The sequence below is a fragment of the Perognathus longimembris genome, chromosome 2, assembly GCF_023159225.1.
Source record: "Perognathus longimembris pacificus isolate PPM17 chromosome 2, ASM2315922v1, whole genome shotgun sequence".
Taxonomy (NCBI): domain Eukaryota; kingdom Metazoa; phylum Chordata; class Mammalia; order Rodentia; family Heteromyidae; genus Perognathus; species Perognathus longimembris.
This window is the reverse complement of record NC_063162.1, coordinates 88,493,841-88,508,299: the sequence shown is the minus strand read 5'-3', so window position 1 is coordinate 88,508,299 and position 14,459 is coordinate 88,493,841. Positions and strand designations below refer to the sequence as shown.

The window sequence follows — 14,459 nt, the reverse complement described above, 5'->3', positions numbered from 1 at the left end:
CCATGGAACATAGTTTCTCTGATAAAGACTAAATTGCAGCCAAGTGAAATCCTAGAATCCAGATAGCTCTTACATTGGGGAAAAATGGTAAAACATTTTAGGGACAATTGAAGGAATCTTAACACATCCTGAATAACAGGTGGTAATTTAGAACAAACATTCATTTTCTTAATGAATGATGAAGATATTATAGAGACCAACATTTAATCTAGTTTTGCTTTCTAGATGGCCTAGAGGTCCAAACAAAGTCTCTGGTCTGAAGTTGCCTCCAAATAAAACAAAATTTTCTCTGCAGGCATTGCTCCAGTTTTCCACCATTTATGCCATGGCCGGTCCTCACCCAGGGGATATCAGGTAAACTTTAGAGATAGTGTGGTTGACACAGGTTGAGTAAGGTGCTACTGGCCTCTAGTGTTTAGAGGCCAGGAATGCTGCTAAAACTCTACAATCTATAGCACAGCCCTTACACTGAAGAGTGAGTTGGCCCCTGCCATAGAGTCCTTGAAAAAGCCCTAGGAATAGGTGTAAAAACAGAAGACTGGATTTGAGCCCAGGCCTGCCACTTAAAGCTGAGTAACTCTGGGAAAGTTCTTTGATTTTTTTTTTCAGTCTCCTTAGCTGTAAATTGGGTCCACCCCTTCACACGGCAGCTGCAAATCCAACTGTAAAAGTGAACTGGAATAAAGCTCCTTGACTATGGGCTATCGTGTACATTACCTGTGAGGCCTGAACACAGAAGCAGTGTGGAGGGGCTTTACCGATTTTGTGATGAGGTAAGAAGACAGAATATTAGTACATAAAGCAGAAAAATCAGTTCAAGTTACACCTGGAGATCTGTTACGACACAGATTTCTAAGCCCCCACCCTAAAGTTTCTAATTAAGTATCATACCGCGAAGTTCCATAATTAAGGTTTCCAACAAGTTCTAGTTGACTCTGATAATGTGGCTCCAAAGGACCCAAATTTCAGCGTATGTGGTTTTATGATCAGCGCCTCCCTTCTCACATCAACAGGGGGTAGCAGAGAGCAATAAATAGTCACCAAGGAAGCAGCAGGTGGCAATCCTCCATCAAACCTAAATGGATTTCCATTTTGAAAATGCAAGAGACAGAGCCAGAATAGTGAGTTCTTTAGATTGATATCGTCCAACTGACCCTCACAATGACTCATTTAACTTCTACTGTGAAACAAGGACATGAACTTAAAAGATAGTGGATGGCTTGATCCATGTCTGCTAAGAATTAGAACTTCCAACAAAAATTGAATGTGTAGGTAATAAATTATTCTGGGAATTTCTTACTCTTAGGACCTTTATAAATGTCTGCAGTTTAAACACATGTGACTCATTTATAACTATGGGTTGCCAAGGACATCATATACCCAGAATGTGTAGTAAATCCAAAAGGCAGAAGACGATCATCATGAGGAGGGAGGTGACACTAGAGTGACATAGCTGAGCTCAACCCTGCCACATGGAAGTCATCTCAGGGCAACTCTCCCTCCACTTATACCTGAACATCCCCTCACTTTTCATCAAGTTTCTGGAATAAATATTTGCTCTGGACTTGGAAGCTGGTGGCTCACACCTGTAATCCTAGCCACTTAGGAGTTGGTTCCAGGCCAGGCCAGGCAGAAAAGTCCTTGAAATTATTATCTCCAATTAACCAGGAAAAAAAAGCCAGAAGCAAAGGTTATCTGTCCTACAAGGCTCTGCTGTTCCCTGGGAGTAGTTTCAGTCCTTTGTCATAGAGATGTTGTTGATCCTTCCTTTCTTTCATGGAACCCAAAGTGATTGCAAATTGACTGTAAAGAGAATGACTTAGTAAAGACAAATGCAAAATGGAGGCAGAGATGTTAAGCTTTTCTCCTTTTAATTCATGAGTCCAAGTAAAGAGTCAGTACTTTTCTGTAAAAATATTTTAAAATGTTAAGTACAAATATACTTCCAACAGACTAAAAGTGGGCTGTCTCTGGGGTGAAAATGGCAACCTTTGCCTTTGGAGTTCAAGTACTGACTGAGATTGCCTGTGAGAATCCCTGTCCCCAGGTCCAGCCTGAAGCCCATCCCGAGAGCTGAGGTCAGCTGAGTCAGGTAGTTTAAATTGTAGTGTAGTATGGGGCTGGGAATATGGCCTAGTGGCAAGAGCACTTGCCTCATATACATGAAGCCCTGGGTTCGATTCCCCAGCACCACGTATATAGAAAACGGCCAGAAGTGGCGCTGTGGCTCAAGTGGCTGAGTGCTAGCCTTGAGCAAAAGGAAGCAAGGGACAGTGCTCAGGCCCTGAGTTCCAGGCCCAGGACTGGCCACAAAATAAAATAAAATAAATTGTAGTGGTGTGGTTGCTGATTTCTGAGATCTTGTGAGCTCTTCTTCCTGCCTCCATACTGTTTCTGTTATCCATCATTTTACCTTTAAGGACTAGAGGCCTTGAACAATTTTCCATTTTAAATTTCCTCAGAATCTCCCTATCACTCCTGGCTAGCCACTATCTTTCAAAAACTACTGCTGTCAAACCAGGTGCTGGTGGCTTACACCTGTAATCCTAGCTACTCAGAAAGCTCAGATTTAAGGATCATGGTTTGAAGCTAGCCTTAGCAGGAAAAGTCCAGGAGACTTTTTTCTTCTCTAATTAACCACCAAAAAGCTGGAAGTGTACCTGTGGCTCATGTGGTAGAGCACCAGCCTTCAACCATGAGCAAAAATCTAAAGGAGAACTTGAGATTCTAAGTTCGAGCCTCAGTACATCCCAGCACTCTCTCTCTCTCTCTCTCTCTCTCTCTCTCTCTCTCTCTCTCTCATACATACATACACACAAAGGAACGTCTAAAAAGAATTTTAAAGAGAAAAAATTGGCAAAGGTTAGCAAACAGAGAACTAAAAAAAAAGAACTCTAAATAGGCATGAAAATATGTTTTTGGGGGGCCATGGATTAGGATGTAATTCAATAGTAGAGCACTTGCGTAGGGTGCACAAGGTCCGGAATTGAATCCCCAGCACCAGAAACAAACAAACAAACAAACAACAGTTCAACCACAGTAATTAGAGAAATGTAAACAAAAAGAACAAAGGTAGATCAGCTATAAGTCACTGGTACAGTATCATAGTGTTTAAGGAAAGCTTTGAAATGTCATAAGTGGTTCATGAATACACACAAATTTCAAAGCCAAAGTGTGCATGCATGGTTCATAGGAACTCAAGGGCTGGGGTTAGCTGTGGTGGTGGAGGGGCATGGTGAGGGAGGGTGGGAGCAGCTTCAGCTGAATCTGTAACATTTTCTTTCTGGAGAAAAAAACAGCTTGAAACAAATATAACACAATAAACATTTGCTGAAGAGTAGTTTATTTTTTTCTGTACTATTGGAAATTGTTCATAATTTTTTAAAGAATGGATTATTGACAATCTTTTTGTTTTCTGTGTGCAATCTGAACTTACCAATTGGGATAAAATTTAAGCTATTTCACTCAAAACTGGCTAGAGCCCTGACTTCTTAGGCTTTCCCTGAAATCATCACCCTCTGTCTTAAAGGTCTTACTTCTGCTTAGATTCACCATGACTGCTGGTGGCTAACTCAGCATGCCCATAGCATCTGCAATCTTCTGATGAGAGGCAGCTAAGGAAGTGAGTCCCCTTTACTCCCACCCTAACAGCTGCTCTTCCACAAGTCAGCTGTGTCTCAAAGCTTCCGGCTGCTGCCTTCCTTCTAACACCATTAGAAAGTTGCTGTTCCTACTGGTCCTTGGGACCTTTAGATACTATGAGCACGCTGTGGGGACTCCAGGCTCCAGAACTCTGTGTGTGTGTGTGTGTGTGTGTGTGTGTGTGTGTGTGTGTGTGTGTGTGTGTGTTTGTGTGTGTGCTGGTACTATGACTTGAACTCAGAGCCCAGGTGTTGTCCTTGAACATTTCTTCCAAAAGCTAATGGTCTATCATTTGAGCCATAGCTCCACTTCTGGCTTTTTGGTGATTAAAGATGGTCTCATAGACTTTTCTTTCTAGGCTACCTTCGAACTACAATTAGCCTCAAATCGCAGTCTCCTGAATAGCTAGGATTGCAGAAGTGCACCACCAGCACCGTTAAATTGTGTATTCAAGTGCAAGTCCTGGGGCTTGAACCCAGGGCCTGGGCACTGTCCCTGGGCTTTTTCACTCCACTGAAGACATGGCTCTACTTTCAGGTTTTTGGTGGTTACCTAGAGATGAAAGGCTCACAGATTTCCCTGCCCAGGCTGGCTCGGAATCATGATCCTCAGATCTCAGCCTCCTGAGGGGTTAGGATCACAGGCGTGGGCCACCGGCACCTAGCTTCAAATGGGTTTTGGTATCTAATATTAAGGATGGAGACCTGACAGCCCTTGTCTCTGAACTCATAGATGATGAGAAATTGTTTTTCTTGAGAATGGAATATTGCCATCTTGCCTGAAGATGATTAGGCATGGGGGTCATTTCATCCAGAGACAACTTTAGCCGTATCAATCAAGTTAGAAAGTAAAAGAACTTTATGTGCAGTCCTAGCAATCACGGCTGGGGAGATTTAGACGGTTCAGAATCAGCCGACGGGAAAGTTGGGAACATTTTAGTTTCCAGACCCCGCCCCCGGCCCCGCCCCCGGGATCTGGCCCCGCTCATCGCGGACGTAATGTTAGGCTGTCACGAGGCTCCGCCCCATGACGTCGTTGCGCCGCGTCCGCTGAGATGGGGCTCGGCGGCTGTGCGGCGCGTTGTGTCGCGCTGCTCCTCGAGCGCGGGTCCCTGTCTGCGGGAGCTCGGCCCGCAGTGTTTTTGGGGTCCTGGTTTCAGCTGTTGCCGGAGGTGCGGCTTCCTGTTAGAGCGGCACACTGCTGGGCGGGTCTGAGCCAGAACTGTGTGCGCGGCCTACACCATGGGCCTCAGCTGGAGGAGCGGCGGGCCGGCGAGGGGCGTGTGGAGCCGGGCGCTGCAGGTATGGTGTGGAGGCGGGGGGCCCAGGGCCGACCGAGGCGGCCTGAGTTCCCTCTGTGTGCACTTCGGGGTTACCAGGCTGTAGACCCAAAGCTGGAAGGGACTTAGTATGCCTGTTTCATAGCGAAGAAACGGGAGGGAAGATGAGCTGTCGTCTCAAAACGCCATCGGTCGTCGAAGGCCACCCCGGAGCCCCGGCGGCTCAGCCTTGCTGTCCTCACCCGCTTCTCGCTCCTCCTAGGGTCCTGCCTGCTGGGGCCTGAGGGTTCTGAGGAGGAGCCAGAAGCTCGAGTCAATGGATGTGTATGAGCTGAGATGAGTCCGGGTTAAGATAATCGGGTTATTGTATACGTTTTTAGAGTGTAAAATAGTAAAGAAGTCATTAAAAAGAGAGCAAGTTTTGTGCGTGTACGTACCTTCTTGTGTGCATGCGTGTGGTTGGGCTTCAACTCTGGCTCCCGCTCTCGCGTTGCTTTTTCCAGCTCATAGCTGGCGCACTACCACCTGAGCTACATCTCCACATCTGGCTTTTTACTGGGTAATTGGAGATGATACTCGTGGATTTGTCTGTCTAGGCTAGCTTCCTCAGATCTCACGCCTCCTGTGCAGGTAGGATTACAGGAATGAGCGGCAATCACCAGGTGATGCGATGGACTTACTGGCTCTTTGGTTCTTTGGAGGCAGTTTTAGTGTTTAAGAAAGCTGTACATTTACAGACTTCTCCAAACTGAAGAATAAACTATTTAAATCGCTGCTTGAAAAGAAGTATTGTCATAGACATAGTCCAGATTGCTTTGTAAGAAAAAAAACCTGATTGAAAAAATGAGAATTACTGAAAGTTTTGGCTCTTTTTGATCTTGGGCTGCACGTGTAAGCCTGAGTTTATCTCAGACTTACTGTAGAATAGATACTATTTGAGCACTTCCAGCTCACATTTCTAGTTCCGTAACCTTTAATGAGTGGGATTCAATTTAATAGGCCCAGGTGTCATCCCCTATCCAGATTGTGCTACTCCCTTTTGTTCATTGTATAGCATTTCTGAGTTTTAAGTATATTGCACATTTCAGTAACAGTGAATAAAAAGTCATTTGCCAGTATCCTGTGGTTCGCTCTATTTAATTGTGGCACTAGCAAAGGATGCAGGGTGGTAACCCAAACACTCTGGCTGTAAAAGCTGAGCAGGAATACATGAAACTGCTTCTCAGGTTTAACTTTCAGAAGGCCTGGACTCTGGATTATCTCAAGAAGTAGCAGTTTTACATTCTCTGGGACACATCGATATCTCTGCCTGCTTCTTTGAATACATACAGGACTGTCCTCTACTTGGCTATCTGACAAACATTTATGCATTTCAGATCATACTGATCTCAAGTTTGACATCGATATGCTGGTTTCACTTCTGAGGCAAGAAAATGCAAGAGATATTTGTGTGATCAAGGTTCCTCCAGAAATGCAGTATACTGATTACTTTGTAATTGGTAGTGGAACTTCCACCCGGCACATACATGCTATGGGCTACTACATTGTGAAAATGGTAGGATGCTTTCTTTTCTCTTTTGGACCAATTAACTCAGGGGAATGTTGTCAATGGAGCAGATGAAGGAGGAACACTTCTGTTGTATTTAGGTTACTTAGGAAGCCTGAACTTTCAGAAGTTGCAAAATTTGCAGAATTTGTTCTTTAATAGTGAAAAATCTAGATGGAAGTATTCAACCCCATTGAGTCAAACTATTTCTAATTGTCTTTTGTAACCACAACCCCAAGAAAATAAGGGCAAGCTAGAAAACAGTAAAATCAGAAAGATTTCTAGAACGACACTAAAATATGGTAGCCATTAGCCACTATTTAGTTCTAAGTTAAGCTTATAAATTCTGTTTGTTCTAGTACACAGTTGCACTAGCCATATTTTGCTACCATATAAGAGATCTACAAAATAGTTCCAAAATTTAAAATATTCTGGGCAGTGCTTGTCTAAGGTTTAATTTGGATGTCTGAGTATGTCTACTGTTCCCCAACATTATGCTCAGTATTGGGAAAGTAAAAATGATGTAGTCCTTGCTCTGTGAACTCACAAGTCTTAGGAAAGGAAGGTGGGCACATTTCCCATTTGGACTAAGTCTTGAAACTGCTTGGAAGCATATAGCTGATTCTGCCACCACTGTATAGGATAATGGAATTTTCTTGGGTGATGAAAATTGGCCAAAGGCAAGATCAGAATAGCTGGAATTGCTTAGAAAAGGGTTGTAAAATAAAAAGGGCTCTTAAAAATAGATCTGGTATAGTGTGACAGAACAGAGGAAGAGTCTAAAAATAGAGAAGAGAAGAGAACCAGGAAAGTATAGGGAAGAGATGTAAGCCAGAGTCTCTGTGTGATATAATAGTGTGATGGAGTAATATAAAGACTCAGTAATGACATTGGACTTGGGGATATTAAAAGAATGAGAGGTTTTTCAGAAAAGTTTCTACAAGAGGAAAAATAATGGACTAGAAATTCCTTTTACAAAGTAATGAGAATGGAGAGAAATGTAAGGTTAAAAAGTTTGTGGTAAAATATGTATAACGTAGGGCTTATTGTTTTTTGTGCTGGCTCTGGGGCTTGAACTTGGGGCCTGGATGCTGTCCCTGAGCTCTTTTTGCTCAAGGCTAGTGCTCTACCACGTTGAGCCACAGCTCTAAAACTTCTAGCTTCCTGGTGGTTAGTTACAGGTAAGAGTCTGACAAACCTTGCTGTCTGGATTTGCTTCAAACTGCAAACTGATCTCAGCCACCTGAGTAGCTAGGATTATAAGAATGAGCTACCGGTGCTTGGCTTGTAATTATTTTTATGTGTACAGTTTAGTGGCTTTAGTAGTAATCATTGCTACTGTCCTGAAAACTTTACCTTGCAAAACTGAAATAACAATAACTCCATAAACAGTCTCCATTCCCTCTTCCACATGCAGCTACCATGCTTGTTGTCCATGAAATTGACTATTATTAGGATCTTACACAGGTAGAACCATACAGTATCCTTTAGTGATTTCTCAGATCATGCCTTCAAAGGTCATCTATCAAAGGTACCAGAAGGTGTTGGGACCTAACCCAGGGGCTTGTACATTACTATGAAAATGCCACTGATCAACATCCTCAGCCCTTTTCTTTTGTGCCAGTCCTAGGGCTTGAACTCAGAGCCTCTTGCTCTCACTTGGCTTTTTTTTACTCAAAGCTGGCACTCTACCAATTAAGCCTTACCTCCTCTCCTGGCTTTTTAATGATTAATTGGAGATAAGAGTCTCATTGGACTTTTCTGTCTGGATTGAGTTTGATCCTCAAATTTCAGCTTCCCACGCCAGGATTATAGGCTTCAGCCACTGGTGCTTGGTGCCCTTTTCTTTTTTAAGGTAATGTTGTACTGTATGTTTTAGGTCATTGTGTAGCCATCATCCATTGATGGCCACTTGGTTTGCTTCCAACTTTGGCTGTTGTGAATAGTGCAGTAAACTTGCTTTTAAATCCTACACTCAAAAGTGGAACTACTGGTCATTCTGTTAACTTTTGGAGAACCTACCATATTTTCTTCCATAATTACTATGTCAATTTACATTCTCACAAGGTTTCTAATTTCTCCACATTGTAACCAAAAGATATTCTTCATACTCTGGTGCCGCTTTTCCATCCTCCATTGCTAGGGATAGAACCCAGGTCCTCTTCCATGCTAGGCAGGCACTCTGCCTTTGAGCAACATCCCTATCTTCATTGTGGTTTTGATTTGGATTCCTGTAATGATTAGTTGTCATATTTTTATGATTTTCCATTTTCATATTTTTGCCAAATAGAGATAAGACATTTGCCCACTTTTTTTTGTTGTTGTTGTTGCCAGTCTTGCTGCTCAAACTCAGGGTTTGGGTGCTCTCCTTGAGCTTTCATGCTCAAGGCTAGCACTCTACCACTTGAGCCACAGCTCTCCTTCTGGCTTTTGGTGGTTAATTGGAGATGACAGTTTCCTGACTTTCCTGCCCAAGATGGCTTTGAATCCTGATCCTCGGATCTCAACCCCCTGAGTAGCTAGGATTACAGGCTTGTTCCATTGGCACCTAGACTTTTTTGTTGTTTTGTGCTAGTCCTGGGACTTTAAGTCCGGGTCTGGGCACTGTCCATGAGTTTTGTTTTTTTTTAATCGAGGCTACTAACTCATATCCCTTGAGCCACAAATCAACTTTTGGCTTCTTTTGGTGGTTAATTGGAGTCTCATGGACCTATATGGGTTGGCTTTAGACCACCATCCTCAGATCTCAGCCTCTCAAGTAGCTAGAATTAGAGGTGTCAGCTACCAGCACTCAGCTCTGTTTGTCCACTCTTAAATCAAACTTTATTAAAAAAAGAATTTCTTTACTTGTAAGAGTTCTTCTATTATCAAGTATGTAATTTGCAAGTATTTCTTGCCATTCTGTAAATGGCCTATTTTGTTACCATTGTCATTTGATGCATTAAGTGGTATTGTGTGTTTTGCTGGGAATCAAACCCAAGGCCTCAAACTTGCCTGTAAGTGAGTTACTACTGATGTCTTTTTTTAATTTTTAAAATTTTTTTGCCAGTCCTGGGCTTTGGACTCAGGGCCTGAGCACTGTCCCTGGCTTCTTTTTGCTCAAGGCTAGAACTCTGCCAATTGAGCCACAGTACCTCTTCTGGCTGTTTTCTATATATGTGGTGGTGCTGGGGAATCAAACCCAGGGCTTCATGTATATGAGGCAAGCACTCTTTGCCACTAGGCCATATTCCCAGCCCTTTACTACTGATTTCTCCACATCCCCCTTTCCTAGCTTGAAAAGTATTTAATTTTGATGAGTCCAGTTTACTAGTTCTTTTCTTTTATTGTCTGTGCCTCTGATATTATCCAAGAAATCATTGCCACATCCACATTGTGAAGCTTTCTGTGTTTTCTTCCTAGAGTTTTATACTTTCAGGTCTTAGGTATTTAATCCATTTTAAGTCCTCCCACCTCCACCAGTACTCAACTTGGTATCTGATGTTTTCACTCACTGGTGGTGCTCTACCAACCAAGCCATGCCTCCAACCCCACATTTTTTAAAACTTTTTTTGTTATTATAAAGGTGATGTACAGAGGGATCCAACCCCATATTTTAAAGTTTTTTAGATAAAATGTTTTCCATATGGACACCTAGTGTCCTCAGCACTGTTTGTTGAAAACTAGCTTTTCCTTAGCAACCTTGTTGAATATCGTTTGGACAGATGGATGAAATTTTATTCATAAAATCTTCATTGGTCTACAGTCCAACTATGCAAGTACCACAATGTTTTGATTATTGTAGCTTTATACCAAATCTTTTGTTTTGGTGCTTGGAGTTGAACCCAGGGCCTTAAGCATGCTAAACAAACAGAGCACCCAATCCCAGAACTAAGTTTTTAAATCAGGGTATGAGAGACCTTTAATTTTGTTCTTTTTCAGGATTGTTTGTAACTGTTAAGGATCACTTGAAAGTCACATAAACTTGAGAATGGATTTTTCTGTTTCTTTTGAAAACATCGTTGGCTTTTGAAAAGGATTGTGTTGAATGTTTTGAGTAGTATTGACATTAAAAACTACTGTCTTTCAAAAGGGGTGCTGGTAGCTCACACCTATAATACTGGCTACTCTGGAAGCTGAGATCCCAATTCGAAGCCACTAGGGGCAGAAAAGCCTGTGAGACTCCTATCCAATTAGTCACAGAAAAAGCTGGAAATGACACTATGGCTCAAGTGGTTAGAGTCCTGGCCCTGAGCAAAAAAGAGCTCAGGGATGGAGCCCAAGCCCCAGAGGCTGAGCCCCAGGATGGCAAATAAACACACTTTCAATCTACAATGATTGATAGTGTTCGTTTAGCAGTGTTTGGTAGTTTCAAGTATACAAGTCCTTTTTTCTCCTTTGCTAGGTTTATTCCTAAGTGTTTCATTTTCAGATTACTTAGTGAATAGAAGAAATGAAGCTGATTTCTGTGTAGTTCAATTTGTTAGTTCTAGGAAAGGATTGGGGAGTTGGTTTGTGGCATCTTCAGGGCTTTCTGCATGAAATCATGTCTACAGAAATCATTTTGCTGTCTTCTGTTTGGATAGCTTTTCTATTGTTGCATAGAAGTTATCAAAAGCTGCCTTTGTGGCTTAATCTGAAGATGAAAAGCTTTCACTTCTTTTTAGCCATTGAGTATGTTATGTGCCTTTTTACATTGAGAAGGACTCTTTAAAAAATTATATTTTGGGGCTGGGGATATAGCCTAGTGGCAAGAGTGCCTGCCTCGGATACACGAGGCCCTAGGTTCGATTCCCCAGCACCACATATACAGAAAACGGCCAGAAGCGGCGCTGTGGCTCAAGTGGCAGAGTGCTAGCCTTGAGCGGGAAGAAGCCAGGGACAGTGCTTAGGCCCTGAGTCCAAGGCCCAGGACTGGCCAAAAAAAAAAAATTATATTTTGGGGACTGGGGATATGGCCTAGTGGCAAGAGTGCTTGCCTCGTATACATGAGGCCCTAGGTTCGATTCCCCAGCACCACATATACAGAAAATGGCCAGAAGTGGCGCTGTGGCTCAAGTGGCAGAGTGCTAGCCTTGAGCAAGAAGCCAGGGACAGTGCTCAGGCCCTGAGTCCAAGGCCCAGGACTGGCCAAAAAAAAAAAAAAAATTATATTTTGACTTAGTTGTACAAAGGGGTTACCATTCAAGATGTCAGTTTATAAATACAATGAATCTTGATTAATATCACCCCTTTCATCATTTTCCCCTGTTCCTTCTAACCCGTGCCCTCCAATTTTCCTAATTTTATACAATATGAACTGAATATGACTTCATTCTCCCCCTTTTATTCCTTTTTTTTTTTTTTTTACTAATTTTATCATAACAGTGTGTTGAGATTTGTCAGGTGCACTGATTCACATGATCATATATTTTCCCTTTATTCTACTAAAATTATATATTTATTACATGAACTGGTTTTCATTTCAAACCATCTTTGTATTCCATAAATCTTGGTAACGTCACATAATCCTTTTACTATACTGTTGAATTTGGTATGCTAATTATATATATATATATATATTTTTTTTATTTTATTTTTTTTGCCAGTCCTGGGCCTTGGACTCAGGGCCTGAGCACTGTCCTTGGCTTCTTTTTGCTCAATACTAGCACTCTGCCACTTGAGCCACAGCACCACTTCTGGCCATTTTCTATATATGTGGTGCTGAGGAATCGAACCTAGGGCTTCATGTATATGAGGTCAAGCACTCTTGCCACTATGCCATATTCTCAGCCCTGCACCCAGCATTTTACTGGTCAAATTGGGGAGTGGGAGGAGGTGCTCCTTTTTCCTAGTCTGGCCTCAAGCCAGGAAATTCAAATCAAATTCTCCTGATCTTCTGAGTTATATGAATGAGCCACCACACATGGCTTCATTTCCTAAATTCTTACCATGTAAATTTAGGTTGTTGTAATCTCTGTTCCATCTACAAAATTTCCCCCCCAGTAGTGTTGCTACTTCATCTCAGAATTGTCTGTTTCAAAATGTTTTTCCTATGCAATTTCTTTGCCCCACTGGCTTAAGAGTGCACTGTTGAATTTATACATACTCTAGTTTTCATGCTGTTGATTTCTAGTATGAAATAGTCATGTCCCAAAGTGATCAGAAAACACGGAAGATGATAGGTTAACGGATTTTGGAGATGTAGAAGACAGAATTGTCTAGTCCTATCAGTCACGTAGAAGGAAATAGATAAAAGAAACAAGTTAGTCTCCAAATTCAGAAAAATGCCACTACATGCTTCTGTCAGAGACTTCCTTCACCTTTTAATATATGGCTTGGCTTTGTTTTTCAGTACAAATATCTAAAATGTAAAAGTAAGCCTCACGTTAAGATTGAAGGGAAGGAAACAGATGACTGGCTCTGTGTGGATTTTGGTAAGTTACTTTAAAATTGTTGGGTGAATTTTAATAATTCTCAAGTAGTCTTACATGTGAAAGGAAAGCTTTACTTGATTAAAATATTCTAGAAAATACACTCCTGAGGACCATATTAATAGATACCTGCACCTAACCACATGGGACCAGAAGGTTGACTACCATGGTTCAGATGGGATAGATCCTTAGTAGAGAAAGTACTGTGGGGTAACGATAAGGTAAATGTTAGCTTGGCAATAGATGAAACTCAATCTTCCAACACTATGTTAAGAATATGAAAAGCCATAGTAATGTTCACAATTTTGCCACTTGAATACTCTGATCATGCCAAATTTAGATCAATAAAGATTTTCAGGCTGTAAACCCCCCCCCCCCCAAAAAAAAGAATATGAAAAGTCAGGTGCTGATGGCTTGTGCCTATAATAATCCTAGCTACTCAGGAGGCTGAGATTTGAAGATCACCGTTCAAAGCCAGCTCAATCCAGCCCAGGCAGGAAACTGTCAGGCTCTTATCTCCAATTAATTACCAGAAAATGGGAAGTGGCACTATGGCTCAAAGTGGTAGAGCAGTAGCCTTGAGCTGAAGAGCTCAGGGACAGCACCCAGGCCCAGAGTTCTAGCCCTATGCCACCCCTCCACTCTTCCCCCTCCCCCCGCCCCAAGAAAGAATATGAGCAGTTTGAGATTTTATCCTGAATTGTCCTTCAAGGTTCATAGATACCAGCAGATGACAGGATCATTTGGGAATTAGAGGACAGATTTTATACTAGTTGTCTTAGAACCCATTTGGCAACAAAGGGCCAGCTGACACATGTAGAGTAACCTAAGACTATGGTGCCTTTTATAATTACCAGGAAGCAGGGCACTTTTGTTCTTGTACACCTAGGCTAGAAGTTTACCAGCATTGCCACTATTAGTATTTTGGATCAGTTCATCTTGTGGGCTTGGCAATATCTTTTAGGATGTTTAGCAGTAATGAGAGTAGTCCCTACAGATTTCTAAGACTATAAAAATAAACCTTGATAGTACTGACTGCCTTTGTTTCTGGACTATTTGTGATATCCATGGAGAATTCTCCTAAGTGGAACCCAACAGATCATCATTTTCACTTGGGTCAGCAATGATACATGTTGGCATAAGTATCACTTCTGCAGGTGTTTTGTGTTCTGGGACAGGGTGCACAAATATTTGCTCTTCTAAACAGTTCCTAGGTAATGGTGATCTTGGAACCACTGTTCTAATGTCCCAGGCTCATACTAAATTGAGGTTATGAAAACAGAATGAACATGAATTGTTTCTTTGCTCTGTTTGTCCTTAACAGGCAGCATGGTGATGCATCTGATGCTCCCAGAAACCAGAGAAACCTATGAATTGGAGAAATTATGGACCCTACGTTCTTATGATGACCAGTTATCTCAGATAGCACCTGAGGTGTTACCTGAAGACTTCATTCTTGGAATAGAAGATAACACTTCATCCTTGGCACCAGTGGAATTCAAATGTCAATAAAACAGTCATTTCAGACTTGGATTGAGTCACTTCTTGGAAAATAAGAGGTCTTAAATCTTACTTTCTCAGTTCTGCTGCTAGAACCAGT

At 42.0% G+C, this 14,459-nt stretch overlaps 1 protein-coding gene across 1 annotated transcript; it reads left to right on the top strand.

Annotated features, from left to right (window-relative positions):
- The first annotated feature begins 4,678 nt into the window (after positions 1-4,678).
- Positions 4,679-14,390, top strand: Malsu1 (mitochondrial assembly of ribosomal large subunit 1). The gene is made up of 4 exons (XM_048339694.1): positions 4,679-4,943; positions 6,298-6,476; positions 12,781-12,862; positions 14,184-14,390. Exons 1-4 carry the CDS (start codon positions 4,697-4,699, stop codon positions 14,369-14,371), a joined length of 696 nt encoding a protein of 231 aa, XP_048195651.1. The 5' UTR covers positions 4,679-4,696; the 3' UTR covers positions 14,372-14,390.
- Positions 14,391-14,459: the final 69 nt, after the last annotated feature.